General features: G+C 41.0%; 1 protein-coding gene across 6 annotated transcripts in view; it reads right to left on the bottom strand.

Annotated features, from left to right (window-relative positions):
• Positions 1 to 24,979, bottom strand: part of LOC119478960 (potassium voltage-gated channel subfamily C member 1-like) — a 60,475-nt gene that overhangs the window by 15,471 nt on the left and 20,025 nt on the right. For 2 of the 6 annotated variants that reach the window (XM_037754060.1, XM_037754061.1), the window contains exons 3-5: positions 9,232 to 10,213; positions 6,983 to 7,177; positions 1,028 to 1,068 (exon numbers count right to left, since the gene is read on the bottom strand). In XM_037754060.1, the coding sequence (XP_037609988.1) occupies positions 1,034 to 1,068; positions 6,983 to 7,177; positions 9,232 to 10,213 (1,212 nt within the window). In that variant the 3' untranslated portion in view covers positions 1,028 to 1,033. Of the gene's footprint in view, positions 1 to 1,027; positions 1,069 to 4,951; positions 5,185 to 5,895; positions 6,025 to 6,982; positions 7,178 to 9,231; positions 10,214 to 24,979 lie in introns of those variants that run through there. The other 4 variants (XM_037754057.1, XM_037754063.1, XM_037754058.1 and 1 more) reach the window with 3 other exon arrangements.

The following is a 24,979-nucleotide window of genomic DNA, read 5'->3' on the forward strand; positions in this document are numbered from 1 at the left end:
TATTATGCAAATGTGATAATTGGTGACATCACCACGTTACGGAAGAGTAACTCCCTTTGGCGTGGACTTTGGGCTTTGTAACTTTTCAGATCTTTTACATGTACAAAAAAAAATATAACACACTAAATGAAAGTGAAAATTCACAAAAGCATAATAGGTCCTCTTTAAGCAAATGTTATGCTTTACTTAGATGCTACCTTTGATTAACAATGACGAGTGCCCTACAGATTTGAAGTAAGCATTATGGGAGTTCTCAAAAATATAGTTGGGAAACCTGTTTATGAAGTTACAACAAAGGCTTTGATTCGACTGTGAAATTCCTTTGGATCTATTCTTGGTGCTAAAATCAGCATGGAGAGCGGAGAGTGAAATAATAAAGGGGAGAATACACACTGTTCACACGATAAAAAGACTAAGAACACTACGTTTCATATACATTATGATCTTCAAAAAACCTAGACGTATAGGTGGTCACGTTTGCAGTATTTAAATTCTATCTTTAATATTGGCTCTGTTGCTTTAAACAATCGTCCTTTATTTGGCTATTTTTAGTCTGAAATAAGAGGATTTAAAATATTTGTATAAGTGTGATATGAGTAAAATATGGATAAGAGGAAAAAAGAGTTCCCATTTGTTGATTGGATGAAGGTGAAACTGATGAAGATGAATGTAGACGGGGCAGTAACGTGGTTCAGATGATTTTCAGATAAGTGACCAGTTTGGCTGGCTAATCCGTACATGAGTTTGCTTTTGCTGATGTATATAAGTATTGCTTGGTAAGGATAGTTTTCAGAAATGACAATAACAATGCTGATAAAGTTAATCATGTCTCAGCCACTGCAGTCTGTCACGGTCCGCTAGCTTCCTCCTCACTGTGCTAAGTACTGTACTTACAACATCAACAGGGGTTTTGGTGCTCTGGGATCGTCTATCGGGGGAAATGGTGAGTCTGGCTGTCACTGTATTCAGTGATGACATAATTCCTGGCCAAAAGTTACACTTAATTTACACTACGGAAGGTACCTACCTACAGTCAGACTTTAGTTACACTTGCACTGCAGTGGCGGCCTGGGGATGGGATGGAGAATGAGTGTTAATCACAGCGGGATGAGGTAATGGAGACACACAGGAACAGAGAAACTGCAAATATTCTGACCAGGCTGTTTACCAATGAAATGATCATGTAATATTAAACTGATTGGACCAAAATAATAATTCTTGTACGTATGTAGAAGGCAGAGAGCTAATTGACCGCCTCTATTATATAATTCACATGATTTGTCCTATAATTTGTTGTGCAGGACACAGGATTCGCTGATTGTGCAGATGCTATTCGTGGGACAAACCCATACTGTATCATCCTTATATGGGATCAATTGCCTGTTAAAGATGGCGTGATCTCCTGTTACCCATTATTAGATGTATTGATCTCTTCATGACCATTATGGAAGCCACAACGTGTCCATACGGTACATATATACAGTACCTGTGGTGTCTTTTGGGGAAACTAGATGACATGCAACTGTATCCTGCATCCTCTTGTTAGCTGCTATGTAGGTCATACAGACCTATATGCGTCAGCTGTTATCATTAAAGCTGTCAAGTAATTATGAGGTCCCTCGACCCAAACCTGCGCACTCTCCCCCTGCTCGGACCGGCTGGAACGGGCGTCCGCAGACCCAAGGGGAGGAGCGGCATAGAGACAGATGGGAGAACAACAACAGACGTACCCGAGAGAAGGTTCGGCCTTGGCCTTACCCTCGGCCAGCCGCTAGAGGGAGGCCGTTCCAACGTCAGTAAACCACAAATCAGAGTATGTAACCACTAATCGATTTAACAATGATAAAAGTTAGCAAGAAAGTGTTAAGATTTGTTTTTGATTAAGTAAAGAGATATACATGAAAATCAAGTAAGTTGTGATAAAAATCAAGTAGGTGGTGATCAACAGATGTGTGTGTGTGTGCTGTAACCAAGAATCAAATCTTGGCAATATGAAAACGGGGAACTAATCATTCTAAGAGAAAGGCCTTGTGTAGGTTAAAACAAACGTCACAAAGAGGGCATTAATATTTGGGGGAACATGATTAAAACAGGGGGTAGATAGTTTTATATGAAACAAATGATTTTTTATGGTGTTACAAATATACAGAAGTAACAAATTCTTTTTTTTATGGGGTTTTACGAATCTACAGAAATAACAAGTGATTCTTATTATGTGTGGTAACCTGTTGGCAGTTGAATTCTGGACCGGTGGCCTTGTGACTCAGAGGAAGTGAAACTAACTGAGCTAAGACCGTTGGCCAAAACGAGAAGTGATATAGGGTCCAACAGGTCCCGAGGAGGAATTGAGAAATGAAATAATAATAATAATAATAATAGATTAAACTTATATAGCACTTTTTAAAGATCTCAAAGACGAAATGATGTTGTTATGAGCTATGGAGAAGGGGGGGTGAGGGCAATGTGGGGCCCCACGCCCTGGCTGCAAAGCTGCGCACGAACGTCCGAGCTGGGCATATAAAAACTACGGACAAAGTAGAATCGTTTCATATATTATATACTTCTCATACATATACATATACATAAATATTTATCATATGTATATGTATTTTTTCTTTTTTAAGGTAAAAATCTGGCTCAGGCAAAAGAATATTTGCAGGTTGTTGTGATGAGGCAACATCGTAAGAAACACAGTGGCGTTGTTACACACGTTAGAACATGCAAGACGATGTAGGACACGTTTTACATACCGAGTACGATGACACACAGGAGGACACGGACACGTTTTCACACAAAAGGAGTTAATTGTAGCCTGTTGTACTGAGCCACTTAACATAATAATTGTCTACAACAGAAATTGGCAGTGACGAATAGTTTTGCGTGCAGAAACAACAGATATGTTGTGGTGGCCAGTGAGTGAATATTATAAAATTCGCAACAACAATCTAGCCTAATCAATAATCATAATCATGAATAGTAAACGATTGGGTAAATAAGGGGTGGGATGAAATGTTGATGGTGAGCGAATACACCCTGCTAAATATAATAGCTTGTTTATAACTAGATTTGTTAAATCTCAACATTGTATTTAAACTGCAATGCAGGAGTTATATCGATTTACGATTTTCTTGGGTCAAAAATCAATGAAAGAATTTTCATATTATGGGTTTGGTTGAATTTGGCAATGAATGATGAGCTTTTCCTTGGAAATGTCCTGAACCAGTGAGATTTGTGCCATTTTTATGTTAATTAATTTCGCTGTTTTGATGGCAATTTCCTTTATCATTCCAATTCATAGAAGACAGATAGATAGTAGGTGATGGTAAAACTCAAAGGAGAACACAGGAAGAACATAGGGGAAGTCGAAACATCAAACCACAAAACACAGTTGTACAAAACGCAAAGACATTAAGGAAAAAAAAACAGACCATAACCACAACAGTTACAAAAATATACTAATTCAAAAATAAATATAACTTAATCCTACGCACATTGAAAAGATAAAGCATTCACACTACAACACAAAATCACTATATAATACTCCACAGAAATACTTAACGAAAGTTGTACACACCATATTAGAAACACAGGACATAAATTATGCACAAAACCCCAAGAAATAACAGAAACAAAACAAAACTGGTACACATATAGTGAGGAACTGAAAGGAGAGAGTGTGGAGAGGGAGAGAAACAAACGAGATCCTTGAAGAAGGTCTTGAGGAGTGATTGGGAGCGGGCAATCAAAGGGGTGATTGACCGTTTGACCTTAGTTGAGACATGCATATTGCATTGGGTGGGAAGTCAAATGGCCAACAAAGAGAGGAAACTGAAAGGCCAATAAAAATAAGTCGGCAAAGACATCTTATGCGTGTATCTACAAAATAAATCACAACTGAAGCACACAAGAATGAGTTTTAGACAGCGTGAGAATCCCTCTTTAAAAACAGGAAGGAGCGGAGAACAGGGACGTTAATCAACATAAACAGTGTTTTGGTTTTTTTTGCTTGATATTTACGGTTTACGATACAAATGATATCGTCATATTGCCCAGCTCTACAAAATACAATCTTTTTCTCCAGTGCTAAAGGCTTAACATATTAAATATTATAGATCCATTATAGATGCCCAACCTAAATGTATGAATTACAGTGTACAACTCTCCTGTAAGAAGCCCAAACCCTGAGGCTTCGTCCTAATGACTTCAGCACTCTTCCATGGACTCCTGATTTGCTTTAAAGAGGGATTTTTGTAGCACTTAAACTGCACTTTATACATAAGAACCACTGAAACTGAAGCAATGTCAGGGACCTGTCAGTGAAGGTCTTGGACAGCTCGAGGCTTGCTTACCTTTAGACAGCATGTAGCCACTTTTCAATCAAATCTGTCATAGCGTTTGTCTGTTTTGGTCAGTAAAGTGTTTCAGTCACCAAGTGCAGCTCATAATCCTTTTGATTTCTATCCAGATCTCCACAGTACAAAATACAAAAAAGGTCCTGAACTTTGGACTACACTAGGCACTGAAAGCACAGGTACACGGTCGAGGGAATAGTATTTCAGATCCATTACACGCTCACAACACAGTATTTTTTTGTAAAGAAGTATTGTGATACTTTGATTACAAAGTAGAAGGGCATGATACTAGTTTAACATGTTTGCTTGTTTTCAGCGTGGCATGTTTCAAGAGGTACTATCCCTTGACCAGGATGGCTCCGCTGACCCCAGTGACCTCGGGCCTTGGGAAGATATCATACAACACTGCACTGTTACAACAAGCTATCACGGCTGGCCAATTGGTTTTACATAAAATACGGTATATGTACATGCAAGTAGGCACATGTTTGAGCCTGAAATGTATTCAAGCATATAAGGATTAAGTGCATCACTTGAAGAGTATGTAACCTGTGCACGAGTACATGTACATATATAGATATAAAACTGCAAAAAGAGTTTGTTTTCAAGGCCAAACCTTTCTAAATTGCAGAGTGCTTTTGTTCGCCAAGGTGGAGGTCCGTGGGGGTAGGGAGCGACACGAATAAACACAGTAGAAGGGGAAAAAAACGAAATTAAAGCCACACACGACAACACAAACACAACACTCAGACGGCATTGAGAGGACAGAGACACAGTGTATAAACACGTAAGAATGAAAAAGCCCACATACACACGCGTGATATGACACAACCTGAAGAGAGAGACAACAACAACACAGAGGCACATCAGACAACAACGTGACCCGCTGTTCCCGTTTCAATCTTTTCTTCAGTGTTATTGTTTTATTAGTTATTGACACACAGGACACGACAACTGGCTTATTTTCACTCGAGCTGCTGGACGTATTTGCACACGTCCCACACGGACGCGCTCTTGCACTCACAACTGTATGCAAGTTGTAAGACACAGACACACGAGTGTACACGTTTTTGTGCACACTACTCATTGCGGGTGTATATCACAGAGCAATCCCATTTTCTTTGTACATTGTTTCCTGAGATTGGAGATTTCATCGGATAAAATACCTTTAGAAATCAGACACTGAGCCCTAAAATGCCACCCAAACGTTGATATTCAGGTTTAAGCACTACCTCGCCTTAGCTCAACTGTTTGCATCGGTCTCTTAATGTAAACTGACAGCACTCTTTCAGAAGACTTTTCACAGGTGACACTTCAAACTCCATTGAACATGTAGACACAACACTGTGAAAATGGTGGTGTATCTGTGAATCTGAAGTCATGCATAGTGTGTGCAGCTACGTCTGTGTTAAAGTGTCGCTTGTGCACCTGCAAAGACATGCTACGTGATGGAGAGCCAGATCAAAATTTCTGCATGTTTTTCAGTGAAAAGTTGACTAGGCTACGGGCTCCTTTTAATCTTTAACCTTTTTGTCAGTGTTACCTCTGGTCTATGGTTTGATCCAGGAGGAGGTGGAGTTTGCATTGAGGTCCTGCTGTAACAGAGACCCTTCCATCTTATACCAATCCTCAGTCAGAGGGGAGTCTGGGCTGGGTGCCAGGGCTGCTGCCTCTAGTTTGTTGTCAACAAGGGGGGTGTTGAAAGTTTGGAGGGAGAGTGAGGGAGTGTTTTGGTGCAGGTTGGCGGCAGTGGTGGTGGTTGGATTGCAGTAGTAAATGAATCAAGGTGTTAGGTTTTCATGAGCACGAAGATAATGCACATGGGGTAAAAAAAAAGAAAAGGGAGGAGCGGGGGGGTTAAGGTGTAGCACAAAAGAAAAGAAGGAGGGGAAATGAGGGCATAAAGGTTTAAAGGTGGGGCAGAGGAGAAAGGGGGTCAGGAGGGAAAATGTGCAGCAGGTTAGGGAGGGAAAGGCATCACAGAAGGGGAAGGGAAGGGGGGGGGGCAGGTATAAATAAAAAGGAGAGAGAGAGAGAGAGAGAGAAACAGAGAAGGAGAAACAGAAGTGACGAGAAGTAAATTAATGCATGGTCAACTGTCTGAGTCCAGAAGACAGAGAGAGAAAGACAGAGATCATTTATGAGCATGAACGACATTATGGGATACAGAACGAAATCTGAAAAAAGACACTGTGATGGAAAGATGGAAGACAACATGACTGAGGAGAAGAGAAAGAAAAAGGAGAGAAGTAGAAGGACAGAAAAATCTTGTCTTGACAGAAGAAATCAAATATGATTCCAAAGCGGTGATGGAAACACAGACAACATGAATGTGAAGAGGTGGAAACAGTAGAAGCAGAGCAGAAGAGCTATATGTGTTTGAAGCGCATGACTGTATATGTGTGTGTTTTACTGCTAGCTGTAGTCGAGGCTTCATGTGTGCTCTTCCATCCAACCCATCTTCTCCTAAATGTTTGGATCTGCTCTTATAATAACCTGTGTGTACTTATCTGCATCGGCTGCACTGTGGACGTATGTAATATGTATGTTTACAGTATGTTGTGCCTGCGTCTTGCTGCGTGGCTCTGTTTGTGCATGTATTTGTGTCCGCCTCCTGGTGTGAAACGTACCTTTCCGCACATTCCCATCTGTGGCGCGGAATTCCCTGGTGTTGAGCAGGAAGCAGGCGCGGTCCTGCTGGTAGCGTTCCCGGGTAGGACCTCGCCCAATAGGGCTCCTCTCGTCTGGGCTCAGCACCTGGTCGATGGTGGGACAGTCCTCGTTAGCCAAGGCGGCCGAGGCTGCGTCACCGTTCTGCTTGGAATCTGGAGGAAAGGTGGAGGAAAACCACACACAGGAAACTTATGAGAAAAAGCTAATTTTAGATTATATTGTTGTTGAGAAAATGCAGTCATCAATGACAATAGTTTTAGGTAATTTATTAGGAAAAATATCAAATCTTTGCTTATTACAGCATCCCAATTGTACACATTTGCTCGCTTGTTTCTATTTCACATCACTGTAAATTGATTTTGGGATGTTTTTTTACTGTTAATCCAATAAAGAAAATTCACTTTAGGTTCTGGTAACTTGGTATTGTTTTTAGAAATGTAATGACGTAGTGTGTAGGATCTGGTGGCAACTAGAGGTGAGGTTGCAACCAACTGAAGCTTCTCCCATGTGACAAGCGTGTACGAGAACTATGTTGACTGACGCAAGAACATGAAAATGCAAATGGCCCTATCTAGACCCAGTGTTTGCTTCGTCCGTTCTAGGCTACTGTAGAAACATGCCGGCCGGCTCCGTGAAGAGGACCCGCTCCCTATGTAGATATTAATGGCTCATTCTAAAAGTGTTTGAACACCAAGTCCGTATTTTTCATATGCGTTTCTTTAATCCGTCATCCGATAAAAAACATTACGCACAGAAGCCTTGCATACGGAGTCTGATGCGTTTTATTATTCTATTCATTTTGAAAATTCACAATATGAGACAAAACTGAATTAATTACGTAGGTGCGATAGTGCTAGTCCAAAACAGGTCTAATGAATAAATGACATAGTTTAGCTTCTAGAGCACAAGCACTACTGTCTAATCTTTCGTACATCCTGGTTTCCAAGCTGTTCTGAAATCACCCGCCACAATCTATCTTTAAATTCCACATTACTGGATTCTTCTATTTCTTTATCATAAAGTGCTTTGTGCTGGGAGACGAAGTGGATGTTTATCATGCAATTTTGGATGATGACGTTTGAACGGACGGTGGCTCTGAGTGGTCAAACAACCCTCTTTTTGGCTGGTTGTGAAAAAATGCACGAAATTGAACGCATTCTGAAAATTTTAATGATGAGTGAAAGTCTCGGAGTCAGTGTCTAAACGTTTTTGACACAATTTGAGGTCGTATGTATTGTATTTTTTAAACTTTTTTAAACAATTTCGGATGAAAAAACGGTGTGCAAAGGGTAACGAAAACACAACAGTTCATATTTTCAAGTGATTATACACTAAAGAAAACATTCATATTTCTTTAAAGCCAAAACAATCAATCAAGAGAGTAATCACTACTTGTATACAGTATATAGTAGGCCTGAACACTGCTAAACATGTAGAGTGGTCAATAATGATTGTGAATGACAGCTGTAGTGGTCACCCACATGTCCACTGAGGTATTATGATAAAATATGTGATGATACTGCAGAACAGTCTTGGAGCCATTTGTCAAAATTTTGACTAACACAACTTCCTGCTAAAAAAATCTACTGTAACAACCTACAGGAAACCTTTTTAGTCTGGAGGGAAGCCAAGCAGACGAGGAGTAGTAAAAGCACTGATGAAACCAATATTTTCTGGCTCACTGATGACTGAGGCAGTAAAGTAATGCATTAAAGGTGCATTATTGTTGCATGTGACTGACGCCTGGTGCTGCAGCATGTAAAGAGCAAACAAAGAGCCTAATGACCTCTCCTCCTGATCGTACTGCTAATGCCAGACAGAAAATATGTGCAGTCAGCCCAAACTCAGATGCATTAAGCTGTTTTAATAGATAATTGAGTTCATTTTCCTTCCTCAATGTTTGTTCTTCACTGACAGATGGGTGCCTCAAGGCTACTGTGGACCCACCAGTTGATCATAAATTACACATGAGTTCTGATGGGCCAGTGATTTCTCCGGGGTGGATCCAGAATGCATCACTTCTTGATAGTACTCCCACTTCTTTCTTTGGCACTAATCCTCCACTGGACCCTTGAATCATCACTGTGCATGCCTAAAACTGCCCTTAGTATAAACTAGTCATATTTCCTCGAAGCATTTTGATTATAAAAGATAATATTTGTTAAAATAAACAGATTTAACATGAAAAAAAAAAAAAATCTCTCACCTCTGTTAATCTCTATAATTTCTTCTTGGGCGAGAGGACAGTCACCCCCCATGCCTCCAGAACCCATCACTCCACCTAGGACGTTTCCCAAGAGCCTTTGCGGTGATGCGGTAGCCATAGCCAGGGCGTCTGGCTTGCAGTAGTTGGGGGACCCTGGTTGAGGTGCTCGGGGGATATGTTTGTTCTTCTTTTTGGGCAGCTTTTGCTTGGCCATTGCCAGAGAGTAGTACATGCCGAAGTTGTTGACAATTACAGGTACAGGCATGGCGATGGTCAGCACACCAGCCAAGGCACACAGAGCACCCACCAGCATCCCTGACCACGTCTCCGGGTACATATCTCCATAGCCCAGCGTGGTCATGGTCACAACGGCCCACCAAAATCCAATGGGAATGTTCTTGAAGGTGGTGTGGGCGCTCGCTGTCGGGTCATCGGGGTGTGCGCCGATTCGTTCGGCATAGTAGATCATGGTGGCAAAGATGAGGACACCAAGTGCTAAGAAGATGATGAGCAGGAGGAACTCATTGGTGCTGGCGCGCAGGGTGTGGCCCAGGACACGCAGACCCACAAAGTGGCGGGTCAGCTTGAAGATTCGGAGGATACGGACGAATCGGACGACACGGAGGAACCCCAGGACGTCCTTGGCAGCTTTGGAGGACAGGCCACTCAGGCCCACCTCCAGGTAGAAGGGCAGGATGGCGACGAAGTCGATGATGTTGAGGCTGCTTTTGAAGAATTCAAGCTTGTCGGGGCAGAAGGTGACTCGCAGCAGGACCTCAATGGTGAACCAGATGACGCACACGCCCTCCACGTACGTCAACCAGCTGTCGGTCACCACCTCGTATACAATCTCCTCGCGGGTGATGTCCCCCACCGTGACGTTCTCTGTCTTGTTGTAGATGGTGTTGAAGGCCTCATGCGTCTCCATGCAGAAAGTGGAGATGGAGATCAGGATGAAGAACAGGGAGCCGAATGCCACATACTGGAGGAAACAAAGAAACAAAGATGGAAAGAGAAAGCAGAGAGAGAAAGTCAGTTGCAAATCAAGAAAATTCAGCAAAGCAAAGAGAACGAAGAAAAGCATAAAGAAAAAGTACCTCAAGGCAACAGCAGAGAAAAACAACATCTACATTGAGGTCTTCATATCCAAAATGTTGGACACATTCTGAAATGGACTTTTTTTCACCCAAATCTGATGTGTGAAAGTTAATTAAAAAAACAAAGACCTGTTTTGTGACAGACCAGAGGGCAAGTGGACCTGCCCCGAAAAGGACCTTGGCACAATCTGACCCGCTGTGATCAAAGTCCACAGATAATCAGACTCATTAGGCCTGATCAAATTAAATCTGACAGTCATAAATGATTGTGATGGACAATGAAGCCATAAAAATAGATGTGTCATATCATGTGCCATCAGGAAATGATGACTTACAATGATTATAAGTTAATCAAATTATAAATAGTACTACGGGTTTAATATTAAAAGGGTACGCTTATTTTAATTCTATCATACCCTATATTTTGTTCCAAAGTAAATATCTGTTTTAGATTTATAATGACCTATGATTTGATTTAAAACATATACATTTAGAACAAATATAAATAAACAGGTCACTCATTTTTGGGTTCATTTAAGCACTTTAAGCCGTTGAGACCTGACACCGACTCAAGAAAACAGTCTGACCCAAAACCTGCCGGTCCTGGCTGAGATTTTAGAGTCTGGTAGGATCTCTTAAAACACGACATAGAGAGAGAAATGCATAAGAAAAAGAGAGGAAATCACAGTTTTTAATTAATGTAATCCTGAATCCAAAACAGAAAAGGAAAAATGTGTTGATAAATTAATAGAATGATACCACTACAGTGACTTATTTGTGGTTTTCTGCTAGAGAGAACACAGGAAAGGATGGAGGGTTTAAAAGGGGGAAATAACTTGTAAGGATAAGATGAATAAATAACTGATGATGTGTACGCCATAGTCCAGTAAACGAGTGAGAAATCCCACACATTAATCCCACAGCTCGCTGCGTGTGTTCTATGTTGTAAGAGTCAAAAAATGAGTTTGGTGCAACACTCAAAGTGAAATGCAGTTTTCCAGCAAACATACATTTGTTTACAGAATTAAAGTACGATGTCAACAACTTATGTGAGTTATTCTGAATATTTATAAAGATAAACGATGTTTACAACACTGATGGAGTTTTTTTTTACACGTAGATTCCCCTCCTGCCTTTTCACTTGATTGATGTTTAAATTAGACTTAAATTTAAATAAGATTAGAAGATTTTCTGGAGTTATTTGTTGAGCAAAAAACATTTCCCAATGTTTCATGTTTTTTAAAGTCTCGATTGATCCATAAAATTAAGGCTGTATATGTATCTAACTGCATGAACACAAAACGTCTGTCTGCCTCCTTGTTTTGCAAGATTAGATGAATCTGAGTTACAATCAATATTTGTTAGGAGTGATGTCACAAAAGACATTCATAATTTTGTGTCAGAAATATGAAATATCTTGTCCTTGAAGTGAACTTGAGACTTTGGCTGACTTACGTTGTTATTGTAACCAAAAAAAAGGAAACAAATAATATTAAGGCAGATGTTATTAGCACCCAGGTGTCCGTAGCCAACAATACTATTTTTCCCCGACCCGGGCACACATTAGATACTGTATGTGTATATGTACTGCATGTATATTTTTCCTAAACCTAACCCAGCAGTTTTGTTGTCTAAACCCAACCAAACAGCGACTGAAAACTGAAAATAATAATAAAAAACAGAAAAATAATAAGCTATCTAAGTGTAAAAATTGGCATCTCATGGGACTCAAAACCCCGGCCTCCTGGGTGAAAGCCCAGAGTTTGACCCATTCATCCACCACAACCTACTCCCAGCACATACTTTGTCGCTCTTTATTTTACTTTTACTACTACTACTACTACTACTACTACTACTACTACTACTACTACTACTACTACTACTACTACTACTTCTACTACTACTATTACTACTACTACTACTACTACTTCTACTACTACTACTACTACTACTACTACTACTATTACTACTACTACTATTACTACTTCTACTACTACTACTACTACTACTACTACTACTACTACTACTTCTACTACTACTACTACAACTAAATCTTTCTGCTAGAAAGCACTTTCTGGCCTTTGGCTAGCTAACTATTGTTAAATCAAGTGGCTTATTACACGGCTTTGTTGAATACTTGATTCTGATTGGTCAATCACAGCGTTCTACAGTCTGTTATTTCTTTATAGCAGACCGTTGCTATGTATAAAAGACCGTTGCTATGGGCGCAGTTCTGATGTCGGACCGGTTTTGTGTCACATTTTTGATTTCTCAAGTAAGTAGTCGTGTAATAAGCGGGATAATGTACAGCTAGCGGGACATTGTTGTGAGATAACCCCCTTCAGGGGTCGGGGTTTATTTCACAACAATGACCGACTTGCTGTACATTATTCCGCTCATATTCAACTCACCCGGGTGCAAAATAGACACTCCGTAATATCAAAGTCCCTGTTTCAAATTAAAAGTTTTTTATTGACATTTGCCCGTAACCCCCTCCACATCTTGGGAGTATTGTATTAGTACCCTTTCTATGAGTGGCATTCTTTCTATACTACTATGTCTTACAGCTCCATGTTTGCTTGTTTACTTCCGAAACTTCCTCCTCGGGGTAAATTTCCTGGACAGAAAGCAAAAAAAATAAGCTGTTGTATTCTCAATGAGTTTATTTTGCAAGTTTGTTTGCTTTTTCACCGCTCAAAGGCAATTTTCTCAGCAGTGGCCATCTGTGTGATCTGCAACTTTCTATACGTACCCAAGCTTATTACTCTACTGTAGTTGCCACTGAATCAATGACAATAGCGTGATAACACTAGTGTGTGTGTGTGTGTGTATGTCTACTGCACAATCTTTCCCCCCTTGCGGTCCATTCCTACAAGCCCGGCAGTGTATTTATAGATGCAGTATACTTTGTGCTTTATCAAATAAATAATAAAACAGTCATGGACTGAAGAGCAAAAGAGAAAGGTAATTCATACTAGAGTGGAGCCCATATATATAAGAAGCCTGAGTGCCTTCAGTGTATTGTACGTGTCAACGTGTGTTTTCGACATTATGCACTTATGTAATATCGAATGCAACATACTTATAGGAGGAAGCCTCATAACGAAACAAATGGAGGGAACCAGTTTCGGTTATTTTTCTTGAAAGGTCTCGCTTCTCTCTTTGATTTGGAAATTGGATGAGAGCCTACACATATTTCCTCTAAGTGCCTTCATGACAGAAACAGACTAAGCAGAAGACTTAAGACTCTGAGCCTCTGTATTTATTGAGGAGATTAGCTGGGGAGCGTTTAACCAAAGAAGTGACCTTCCAGGAAAGTCAGCGATGTCCAATCTGTAGTTTGAAGTTGTTGTATTGGTATCTATTTGTTGTTCAATTAAGTCAAGACATTACAATGATGTTTTTAAGGATTATCTTGTATCCCAAATAGTTTGACAGGTTACATTAACAGGTTTTCTATATTCTCACAACCCTCTACTCCCAATCTCTCCCACCTGTCTCCTTCTCCATCTCCATCTCTTCTCCCACCGCTATGTTTCTCACTAGTCGGTGTCTGACCTACTTTTCTCAGATTGCTGCAGTGCTCTCCCCCTCTGTATCATGAAAACACACACACACTCACACAAAGGTTCTCAATCACCCTCCCACCTCTACCCCTATACCAGCCCCCCTGTCCTGGGGAAGCAGGATAGCACCGGTGGGACCTGCTCAGGATGCCCCCTCATTGGATGAACACCAGAAAACCTTCACATGTACAAATCAGGACAACGAGGAGAGTTTTGCCCTGAAGTGTTATGCACTTATTTTTTATGTTACTGTTGCCATTATTCCTTACGATGACATTAATGATATATAATATACGGTTAGACTGAGGAGACGAGCAGCACTGGTGCTAGTAGAAAGTAATGAAATGTTGAGGATGATTAGAAGTGTGAGATTGGACTCCGATTCCCTCACCCTATTCCAGTCCCGCCTCGAGACCCATCTTTTCTCCTCTGCCTACTTGTAGCCCCCCCCTCCCCTTACCCATGTGTCCGTGTGTATGTATGAGAGTGCGCCTGTGTATGTCGCCTGTGTATGTCGTTTGTCTCCTGTTTGTCTCACACCGTTTTGCCCCCGATAGTGTAAAGCGTCTTTGAGATCTTTAAAAGCGCTATATAAGTTTAATTTATTATTATTATTATTAAGGGATAATGTACAGCGAGCCGGTCATTGTTGTAAAATAAACCCCAACAGTGTCTTGCATCGCCCTGAAGGGGTTTATTTCACAAAAATGACCCGCTCGCTGTACATTATCCCATTTATTACACAGCACTTACTCGATATTTTGACACAAAAACGGTCCGCCAGAGTCCGACATCAGAACTGCACCCATAGCAACGGTCTGTTATATATAGCTATGGTCTGTTATAAAGAAATAACAGACCATAGAACGCTGTGATTGCCCGATCAGAACCGAGTATTCAACAAAGCCGTGTAATAAATCGTGATATATATCATTATTGAGATATGAACGGACCTATATCGTGATGTAAGATTTTGGCCATATCGCCCAGCCCTACTAGAAACACACATACACAAGTGGCAAAACTGCAGCAACATCACATCTTCTATGTAGGCTACACAGGTGGAGACACAGGAGGGGGGCGGACAGGTGGGAGGGAGACCAGACGATGTGGATCCATGCGTAGAGAAACACAAAAGGAAAAAGTTGGAGGCAATCCACAAGAAAGAACAGAGCGTGATAAAAGTGAGAGAGGAGGTGAGGACCGAATGCCAAAAAAGTTAATTCAAACACTGACAGAGGGAAGTATCCTGATGTAGGTTCTGCTAAGGTAGCTCATCGTTCTGATGATCTGAAAGTGATGTGACTTGTCATGCAAAGACGACTTTTAAAAAGACAAGGAGGACAGAGAGCACAAAAGAAATGACGATAGTACGAGTGTGATGAGAAGAAAAAGAGGGAAAGCTGTCAGGAGATTGAAGTCTAATGGTAAATGACAGGCCTTAGCCATAAAATCAACTTCTGTCAACCAGAGGGACAGAGATATTTCAGTGTGTATTTTTTCCTACATATTATATAATGGACATATAAAGGACATTAAAATGACTACGTCTGACTCAAAGCTGCATTTAACAAGATGTATCATAATGTCAAAAACACTCATCTAATGACACTAAACCCTGATGTGAGGTTCCAACACCGAGGAGGTTGCAAATGTTCAGCATAACCCGTTTTTAAAAAATATATTGCTGTCTGCTGAAAAACAATCTACCACAAAACAGTTTTGTTTAGGCTGAGCTGACACTTTAAATACACCACATATTAGATAGTGTCAAAATAATGTTCATGTTTTAACCAAACGTAGCTCAGCATAGTCTTCATAGCAGGTCTGTTTAAACTATATGTCATGCATGCATCTAAAAGGCGTTTCATTTCCTGATGAAAGAAAATACTTTGTGGGGTCTAGAGTTATTACTGTATAGTGAACTAAAACTGAAACTAAAACAAAAATAAGCAGTGTTGTTAATTAACTGAAACTAAATAAAAACTATATCCTTTAAGAAAAACTCAAACTAAACTGAAACGATATTGCCTGGTTAAAAAAAATAAAATGAACGTGAATTAATTTACGTTTCTTTGACAGACTTGACTTTTCTCGAGATGCGCTATGCTGCAATCGAAGACTAAACATTAAACATTATGGCCTTTCCTACACAGTTCTCCTACCATGTATTTTGTATGTATATGTAGCTACTTCTGAGACATTATACCTGGCCCTAACAGAAACAAACTAAAACTAAACTTTTCTGAGAAACTGAAACTACACTAAAACTAGCAAACACTCTGAAAAATGAACTACAACTAAACTAAAATGAAATCGAAAAGTCAAAAGTAAACAAACAATGAGCCCTGAACTATTATTTCTTTACTCACACATTCCTGAATTAACATACTCCCACACCGAAACAATATTTCTAACCATCTTGTCTTGTCTTGTCTAGCTGGTACAGTATGAGTACAGCGAAGACACCAGAGATTTGTGATGCAACTGCAAAGCCTCTCCTGATCTGCACATTTGCCCTCTTTCTCTAAATTAAACTTTGGCGTCAGGTGGGAACTCTGGTGGGAAATCTTATACACACAGGAGATAACACATCTGTATTTCAGTCTCACAACTTGAGACTTAAATACTAAACTTGTTCCTTAAATAACGGTGAGGAGGCACCAATGACAGCTGACCCTATTCAATGAATATCCAAAATACATGCAGGTCTGAGAAGGGCACAAATTAATACTAGGCTGCAATTAAAGGGATAGTTTGGGTGCTTTGAAGTGGGGTTTATGAGGTAGTTATTCATAGTCGGTGTATTACCTACAGTAGATGACGGACGGCACACCCCCAGTTTGGAGAAACAGACAGGAGTTACCGCACAGAAGCAAAGCAATGTACTGCTGTGGATGGGGCTGGCAGCAAAACGTATTTTAGACACCCAAAAGAAAGGCCCAACTAAAAAAAAATCAATATCAGTTTAAGTGTACGCTATATTTAGAATATCGTTGTCCCTTTACCTTGCAACCCACCAGACTCCTATGAAAAAAAAAAAAATTTTACCTCGCAGAACAATTACACATAAAACTAACTGATCGAGGTGGCGGTAAACCAGCAACCCGTTTCTGCAAGGTATAATGATTGTTTTTGTTAATTGAGTCTGGTTGCTTTGGTGAGAGCATAGATAACGGCTTCAGTTCCCCGTCAGAAACAGGGACTGTATAGCTACATCACAGCAAGGTAAACCGGCAAAAATATTATAAATAAAACGTACGCTTAAAGGGACTGTTTGTAACTTTTTAAGCGTATAAATGTAGCGGATCGCCACACATGCGCGTTCGCATATGCGCGCTCGCGTGTGGCCGGAGCCTCGTCTCCGCTGCCTGCTTACCTTCACTCAGACAGAGCGCGCGTGCTTGCGTACTCGCTCCACCTCTACTAGACGTGAACGCGCGCTCACTCCACACTGCAGAAGAGTTAGTTTAGCTCTGAGAATATCTAGTGAATGCACAGGGGACGTTTGTGCAGAAATAAATGCTGCAGCTCCTCCAGACCAACAGAGGTTTTCCGTGTCTTGTGAATTGACGGGGCTCCTCCACGTGTTACGTTGTCGTCTCGTTACCGACCGGGTGCCGGTGTCTCCCTGCGGCTGCCGGCTGCAGTCGGGAGGCGACAACGTAACTCGTTGAGGAGCCCCGCTGCCTGAGCCTGCGCTGAGGCAGGAAAAGCCAACACTAGGATCAGCAGTGATTCATGGAGAGACCTTTGTCTGGTCAGCTAACATTACTGCTAAGCAGCTGAAATATAGAGTGATATTGTGGTTTTAGCTGACGTGTGTCGCCTCACTGTGTTGAGTGATGCCCGTTCATGTCTATTTAGAGCGAGCAAGCGCGAGCTCGATGCTGACTTTCGTTGATTTCAAGGCCACAGGTGTCGCTGTTAACAAGCATTTCTGAAAGTTACAAATAGTCCCTTTAAACTGATATTGATTCTTTTTAGGTTGGCCTCTCTTTTAGGTGGCCAAAATGCGTTTTGCCGCCGGCCCTGTCCACAGCAGTACATTGCTTTGCTTCCGTGTGGTAACTCCTGTCTTTTTCTCCAAACTGGGGGCATGTCGACCGTCATCTACTGTAGGTTATACACTGACTATGGATAAGTACCTCATACAACCCCACTTCAAAACACCCAAACTATCCCTTTAACATTAGCATGCTAAGTGCAGCTTTAACCTACATTACTGCACTGTTATTAATCTGACCATGCTATAGTTGAAAGCCACAATACAATATTGCTGGTGATGAAACAAAGGTTCATTCATGGTTTCAGTAATCAAATGATACAGTAGTTCAAGATGGCAGCGCACAGTGGATTACACATCAAATCAATATTGATCAATCCATCACAGCAGCCAGTCCTTTTTAAATATGCAGCAGCATGTCAAACAGAGAAACACCCCACTGCTTAACCTAAAGCTACACATCAGGTGTGGATGAGTCGGTGTGTTGACTGCATGTGTCTGTGTTTACATGTGTTGGCGTAAGTGCCTGGCACAAATGTGTGTGTGGACATGATTCACAATACGAGTGAGACAAACAGCCTATGGGCACAGGAGGTGTGTGTGTGCGCACACTTGCTGATCGGCAGATAGTGAGTGGTAACTACATGAGCACTGCATTGAAGTGATGGAGAGGGACGAGCGGAGAGAAAGAAAGAGGTGGAGGAAGATGATAAAAGGAACGAGCAGCAATCTGTCACTTCACACTTATTTATCTCCTCGGGCACTTTGTGTCTGTTTCCTCTCCGTCCATCCCTCTTCTCGCTGCAACATGAAGGTATGTTATGTGTCCTGGCTCTGGACGGCCATGTTAATGCTCACTGTAATATTTGTGTGAAGCTTAAGGCGTTGAATCCCCCCTACAGTAAAGCTACCACATGATACACCTGCAGTCCAATGACCTTCAAGGCCCAATAGAGTCTCCCTCGCTCTCTAGACTCTGAAATTAGATTTGGAAAGATCATCAACATAAATTTAAAAGAGCCGGAGTCAGAGATGGAGAGAGAGAAGCAAATGAGAAAGAGCTTTTAAGAGAGAGAGAGAGAGAGAGAGAGAGAGAGACTGTGAAAGGAAGTTGATGATAGAGAGCGTTGATTGTGTTCCGATGGATGAATGAAGAAGAGAGAGTGAAGGAATGGAGGGAGAGGAGATGAAAAGACGAGCGGAGGAGAGAAGACAATGACGTGAATCTCACCAATCAAGGGGAGAGAGAGCAGGGGCATCGGAGAGTGAGAGTGCAATAAAGAGATAGAGAAGAAGAAGAAAGGAGGAGGTGTTTGGGAGAGCATGAATGTAAGTGATATAACCAAGGAGAGATCGACGGAGCTGATATTAGCCCTACAGGCGTTTTTGCATGCACGGCGGTGCGCCGCGCTCTTCCTTAACGGGACCCGAGTGGCGCTGTGTTTACTGCGGCACCATCCAGAAGAGCTTTATCATTACAGTATTACCACAGCCCTGCCTGGCTCTCTGTCACCATGACAACCACTGCGTTAGCCTCTGCTTTCAGGCACCAAGGACAGGACTAAGCCAAACACTGCTCCTACAGCTGGCGTAAAGGGGCTGAATGTAGAGGAGCCGAGCTGCGATCGTTGCAGTCCGGCTGCTGATTGTTCGATGAGAGATTGACGTTTATGAGGTCAAGGGCGAGTGACCTTGACAGAGGTATAAAGACAAATAAAGGATGTTGCTTCTGATTAACAGTGCTTTTGTTCCACGTACGCTCACGGCGATGTTTGATCAGCATTAGTATGACGAACAGCGCCCGGTATACGACTGAGCATGTGGAGTCTTTCCCAGAGGGTTAAAGCAAATGGGCAACCACTAATGCAGAGTCAGCAATGATAAGAAGACATTGAAGGATGATGGGAAATCTGCACATGAATGAGGCATGAAAAATGAACATTTAAACAATGTGAAATACTGAACGTTTTCCTGAAGGGCAACCTCGATGCAACGGGGTCAGACTTGGATCAGGTGATTAATCTATTATCTTAGGTGAATGGCTGCGGCCATCAGTCAGAGACTTCCAAAGTAGCCACTTAGCGTGCAGCGTGAGTATAACCTTGGGTGGGTTACAGGAATAGCCTTCACTTTTACCATCATCATCATCACTGTTGTCGTTATCACCATTAGATTCTGAGAACCGCTGCAGAGTAATTTAGGCTGAGATTAACAAAAACAACTAAACCTAACAGTCAAACAGTCTTGAACAAGACAAAGAGAACAACTAAAATGTCAAAAGAGAGGGAGAGGACCCTTTAGGGACATGGCGTGTGAAATGGACAAGCAGCACAACTGAGTGGGGAAGGCAGAGAGAGAAAGAGAGGGCAGTACAGAAAAGATGTCTTTCATTTTCTTTTCAGTGTTGCATTTTTTTCTATGTGTTGAATTATGAATTACTTTAGTGGCTTTTAGCCGTTTATGACCCTCAACCTCAAGGCTTCCTCATGTGAGTTTAAGTTATGCTGGCATGGTCCATGAAACGTGTCTGAGAATGTTAACCACAGTTACAGTATTCAAACCGTCATTCTGCATTAAGTCACTAAATACGGTTAATACAACACGGAAAACACTCGTGATTATCTATTACTTTTTTATTTATCTGAATAATCATTTAGTCAAATGTTACAAAGGATCACAAGTTATTGATTTTGGTTCTTCTCTTTTAGTTGTTCCACAAAGCAGAACAAAATGATTTGGCGATGCTGCTTTCCAAGCCGCTGGAACATCCTTCCAGAGGATCCGAGAGGAGCTGAAAATATTGATATTTTTTAACATAAACTAAAAACCCATCTATTTAGTCTGGCTTTCATGTAGTGTTTTACAATATTAGTGGTTTTATTATGTATACTATTTTATACTAATTTTGTTTTATCAACCTTTTACTACTTTGAGTAACTGTTGATCATTATGCTATTTGTCAATCACTTGTAAAGCACAAAGGTGCTATATAGAAAAAGATTGATTGATTGATTTTAAAGCAGCTATAACCAATTTTGTTCTATCAACAGTGGATCACATGATCATTTGTATGTGAAAGGGATTCGCTTATATAACTCACAGAGAATTATTACCCGATTCTACAGGACCCCTCACCTCGAAGGAGCATTTTAAGTGTCTTTCAGCTTGTTGTTTTGGTTTTATGTCCCTCAACTTTACTCTTTAGGTTCCTTCTCACCGCTCTCATACACATGCAGTAGTTCTGATAAACACGCTGTATGTTACCTGCTTAGCACTTAACGGCACACGGACATAGTTAGTGACTAGCTGGTGAACATAGTGGAGCTTTAAGCAGAAAAGAGTCAGGTATTTCCCTCAGGAGTTGGTGGAGACCAAAAACAGAGCTAAAAGGAGAGTGAATATTGAACATTCATCAGATGGACATAAACACAACTCCACTTATAATGTTGTCCATGTGTGTTTTGTAAATAAGCAGCTATTTGCTAACAGGTTTGTTTGTTATATTGACTTAAAAGACAATAATGTCAATGCTGTGTTGTTTCTGCTGCAACCAAGTCCCCCAAAAAAATCTGTTATTGCAGGTTTAAAGGCATTGAATTTACAAATCCTGTTTGTACGCCAATAACATGACAGACATTTTGACTGTAGCGGTTCTATCATTGCAGAACAGTCTACATTTCAAGGTGCACTGATCTAGTGGCCCCTCGGCTTATTTCAAAGAGGTGATCCATGACGGCTGATAATAAGAGACTGACAATAGATAGAAAGTAATATCAGAAGAGATATCAAATTCTTGAGAGCATCTCCTCCCCTCTTCCTGTCCCAGAGGAACCGCCTCAAGAGAAATGCAATCGACATGGCGTGGAGGACATTTGGTGTGTCCGAGCCAGGACGGGCAGTTAAAGCAGGAGATTGCGAGCCCCTGATAGGGGTCACCCAGCGCCTATCGCGGGACACTGCGGGATAATGAAGGGCAGGAGAGGTGAGGCGTGGAGCAGAGGGACGTAACGGCGCGGTTGCATGTGTTGCATGATTGCATATGTGCAAAAACACGTGTGCTCATCAAACACACCTGAATGCAGGAGGAGATGAAGGAGGATGGAGGTTGGAGGAAGGTGGCACTGAACTTGGAAGATATAATTAGCTTCTGCTCGGGGTAATCCTCGCGTATACTTTATTTTCTGAGCGCTAGAAACTCCGGCTCTCTGAGGTCAGCGCTCTTGGAAGTGATCCTGGTAAAATTTCAAATCGCAACACAGACTTCTGTTTCAGACATTCCCTGAATGACTCAACTCCTTGACACGCTACAGTTGAATCGGTAAGCTCTCCCACACACACACACACACACACACACAGCTCTCAAGTCGACACTGTTGTATCTGCTCTGCAGCGTTCAGGTCCCCCCCACACACACATTTAATTCCCACTGCAGTCCTGTCAAACCTTTCTGAAGACAAACAAATACTGTGTGGAGGTGAGTGAACTGTACACGTGTCCGTTCCCTCTCATCTGCTTTGTATTCGGTCCGGATTACTGCAGCATGCTAAGTGCATTTGTCCTTGCGACGCAGCCCCCACCTCCTCCTCTTTCTCAGCAGATCCTCCCTTTTTCCTCCCTTCCTCACCCCTTTCTCCATCCTCGTATTGTTCGAGACACGTAAAGCAAGTTTGGCGAAGCTGTCCCTGTTTTAACAGCTGTGATGACCGACTGCCTTCATGCCTCCTCCTCTTTTTCTAACCCCCCTCCATCCTTTCTCCCTCTGTCTTTGTGCCCCTGTGCTTCAGTAACTCTCTACCTCATAGCTCCATCATAAAACTGAAAATGAAATGGGACATGCACAAAGGACTTTTTGGTAAACAATAGCTCTACACGTATTAAACTGTCAACCTGTCTATGTCGAGCTGTTCACAGAGTTAAACAAACGAATATAAAGTTGCCCGAATTTGAGAGAATGATCTCAACAAAACCTCCACACGACATTCTGATACATTTCCGTCCAAATCCACTCCCGAATCAGAGCCTAGATGTCACGTTTCTATTTAAAGTAGTAGTCATTCGTTCTGTGCCTCCACTCCGCTGCCACTTGGACAGGAGGGACAATCACGAGGGAGCAGATGGTCACACAGGAATTATCCCGGTGACGCCCTCCAATGTCATTTTCCAAGGGAATGAGCAGCGATACTGTTTAAGTGCCACGGGGTGACCACACGTGGCCAACCATACACTCAATGCTTAATCAACAACATTCATTAAATTGAGGTTCTTCATTATGAGGGTTTTCTTTGTGTTATGTGATAGTGAACTGCAGATTTTTTTAAGGTTTTGAAGTGTTTGTCGGACAAAACCAGCAAATTGCCAAATGGCCATTTTTCACAAAACTCCCTGAATCATTACATTAGCTACCAAGTTACATTTGTGTTGCGATCATTGTGCCTGATCAGAAGTGTCTTCTATTAGTTTTGGTTTTCCACCTCTGATAAAGAGCAGCGCACAGCCGCTTCTCAAGCCTAAGGGCCCTATTTTAACGATTATATGCCATTTTAGAATATAATTATTAAATAATGTTTATAATAAAGTAATTTTCGATACATTTTTAGGTAAATATTGGAGTAATTTGACAGTAATTCCAAAGAAATTTCAAATAGGTTCTTGCTATTTATCACCTATTCACCATGACATTTGTGGACCTGTAAAATGAAGTGTTTCCCAATTTTCTTACATTTGTGTATTAATTTATTAATCTAGAAAATAATCCACAGATTAATTGTCAATAAGAATTATTATTTTTTTTAAATCACTAAATGCTCAGCGACGATTATTCTATGACACAATTTAATTGCACGATTGTAACACGATTAGCGCTGAAACAATTAGTCCATTAACAGAAAATAAATCAAGAATTTTGGTAGTTCACTGATCATTTAAATCAAAAGTACCAATTATTTGCTGGTTCTAACTTCTCAAATGTGTGCGGGAATTTGCTATTATTTCAAATGGAAAATCAATATGAATGTTGGTCGAATAAAACAAGCTGTTTGGTTTCACCTTTGGCTCTGGAAACTTGCTTTTTTGACTATTTTTTAGTTAGTTAATAAACAGTGAATTGATTAATAAAAACAATTTACAGACTAATGGTGGTGCAAAATACCGGTATTGACGATAACCATGATATTTAAAAATTAAATATTGACGTCATGTTAACAACACACATATGATAACATTGTGTAAATAATCCTGCACCTCTTAAATCATTTTATAAATACATTTTGAGTGTAATTAATTAATTTTCCAAAAAAGGAGACAAAATGCAAAATAAACAAAGTTAAAGATGAATTTGACTGAAAGTATTATTATTATTCTAATTCTTTTTATAGATATCGTGAATTCTTTTGGCCACAACAATCGTGTCCTGAAAATCTGATATTGTGACAGCTCCACTACAGACGGATCAATAATGAAAATATTCATTAGTTTTCAGCCCTAAAAATGATGACATATTGGAAAACCTGTTTGTAATAACACCTTTCAGCTAATCAGCATTCAGTTTGTTGATCTACGTCTTTGTTAAAAGGCATTTATTTGGGACATTGGCATGTGTGAGAGTGACCTGCGGGGTTACATGAGGAGGCGTGTCAACATGAAGTGATTTATCTGCGTGCTGTAAGGGAACGCTCAGCTGAATGGTTTATGGGCAGCTACACTTACAGAGTATGGGCCAGTGTGTAAAGGTGAACGCACTGGGGGTGATTTATGTCCAGCCAGGTGTTCAAGGGGGTCAAGTGTAAGATGCATGTTGTAATGGAAGTGGGGGAATGTTTTTTAATACCACGTTAAATCTCTCTTTAGTTACAGTATGTGCTGGATATTGCTCATGAATAATTGACTATATCTTGATGCAGCGAAAGGACTTTTGATTCAGCACGCAATTAAGACTAGTTTTTCTCTGCGAGTATGAGCACACTGTGTACTTGTTTGTTTATATATACATGTGCTTGTGCGTGTGGCGGTCTGTGCGACTATAGTACACAATACGCTGCTCTCTCGTGTGATTTGACAAGATTTGCCCCATTTAGAGAATT

The sequence above is a fragment of the Sebastes umbrosus genome, chromosome 20 (genome assembly GCF_015220745.1).
Source record: "Sebastes umbrosus isolate fSebUmb1 chromosome 20, fSebUmb1.pri, whole genome shotgun sequence".
Classification (NCBI taxonomy): Eukaryota; Metazoa; Chordata; class Actinopteri; order Perciformes; family Sebastidae; genus Sebastes; species Sebastes umbrosus.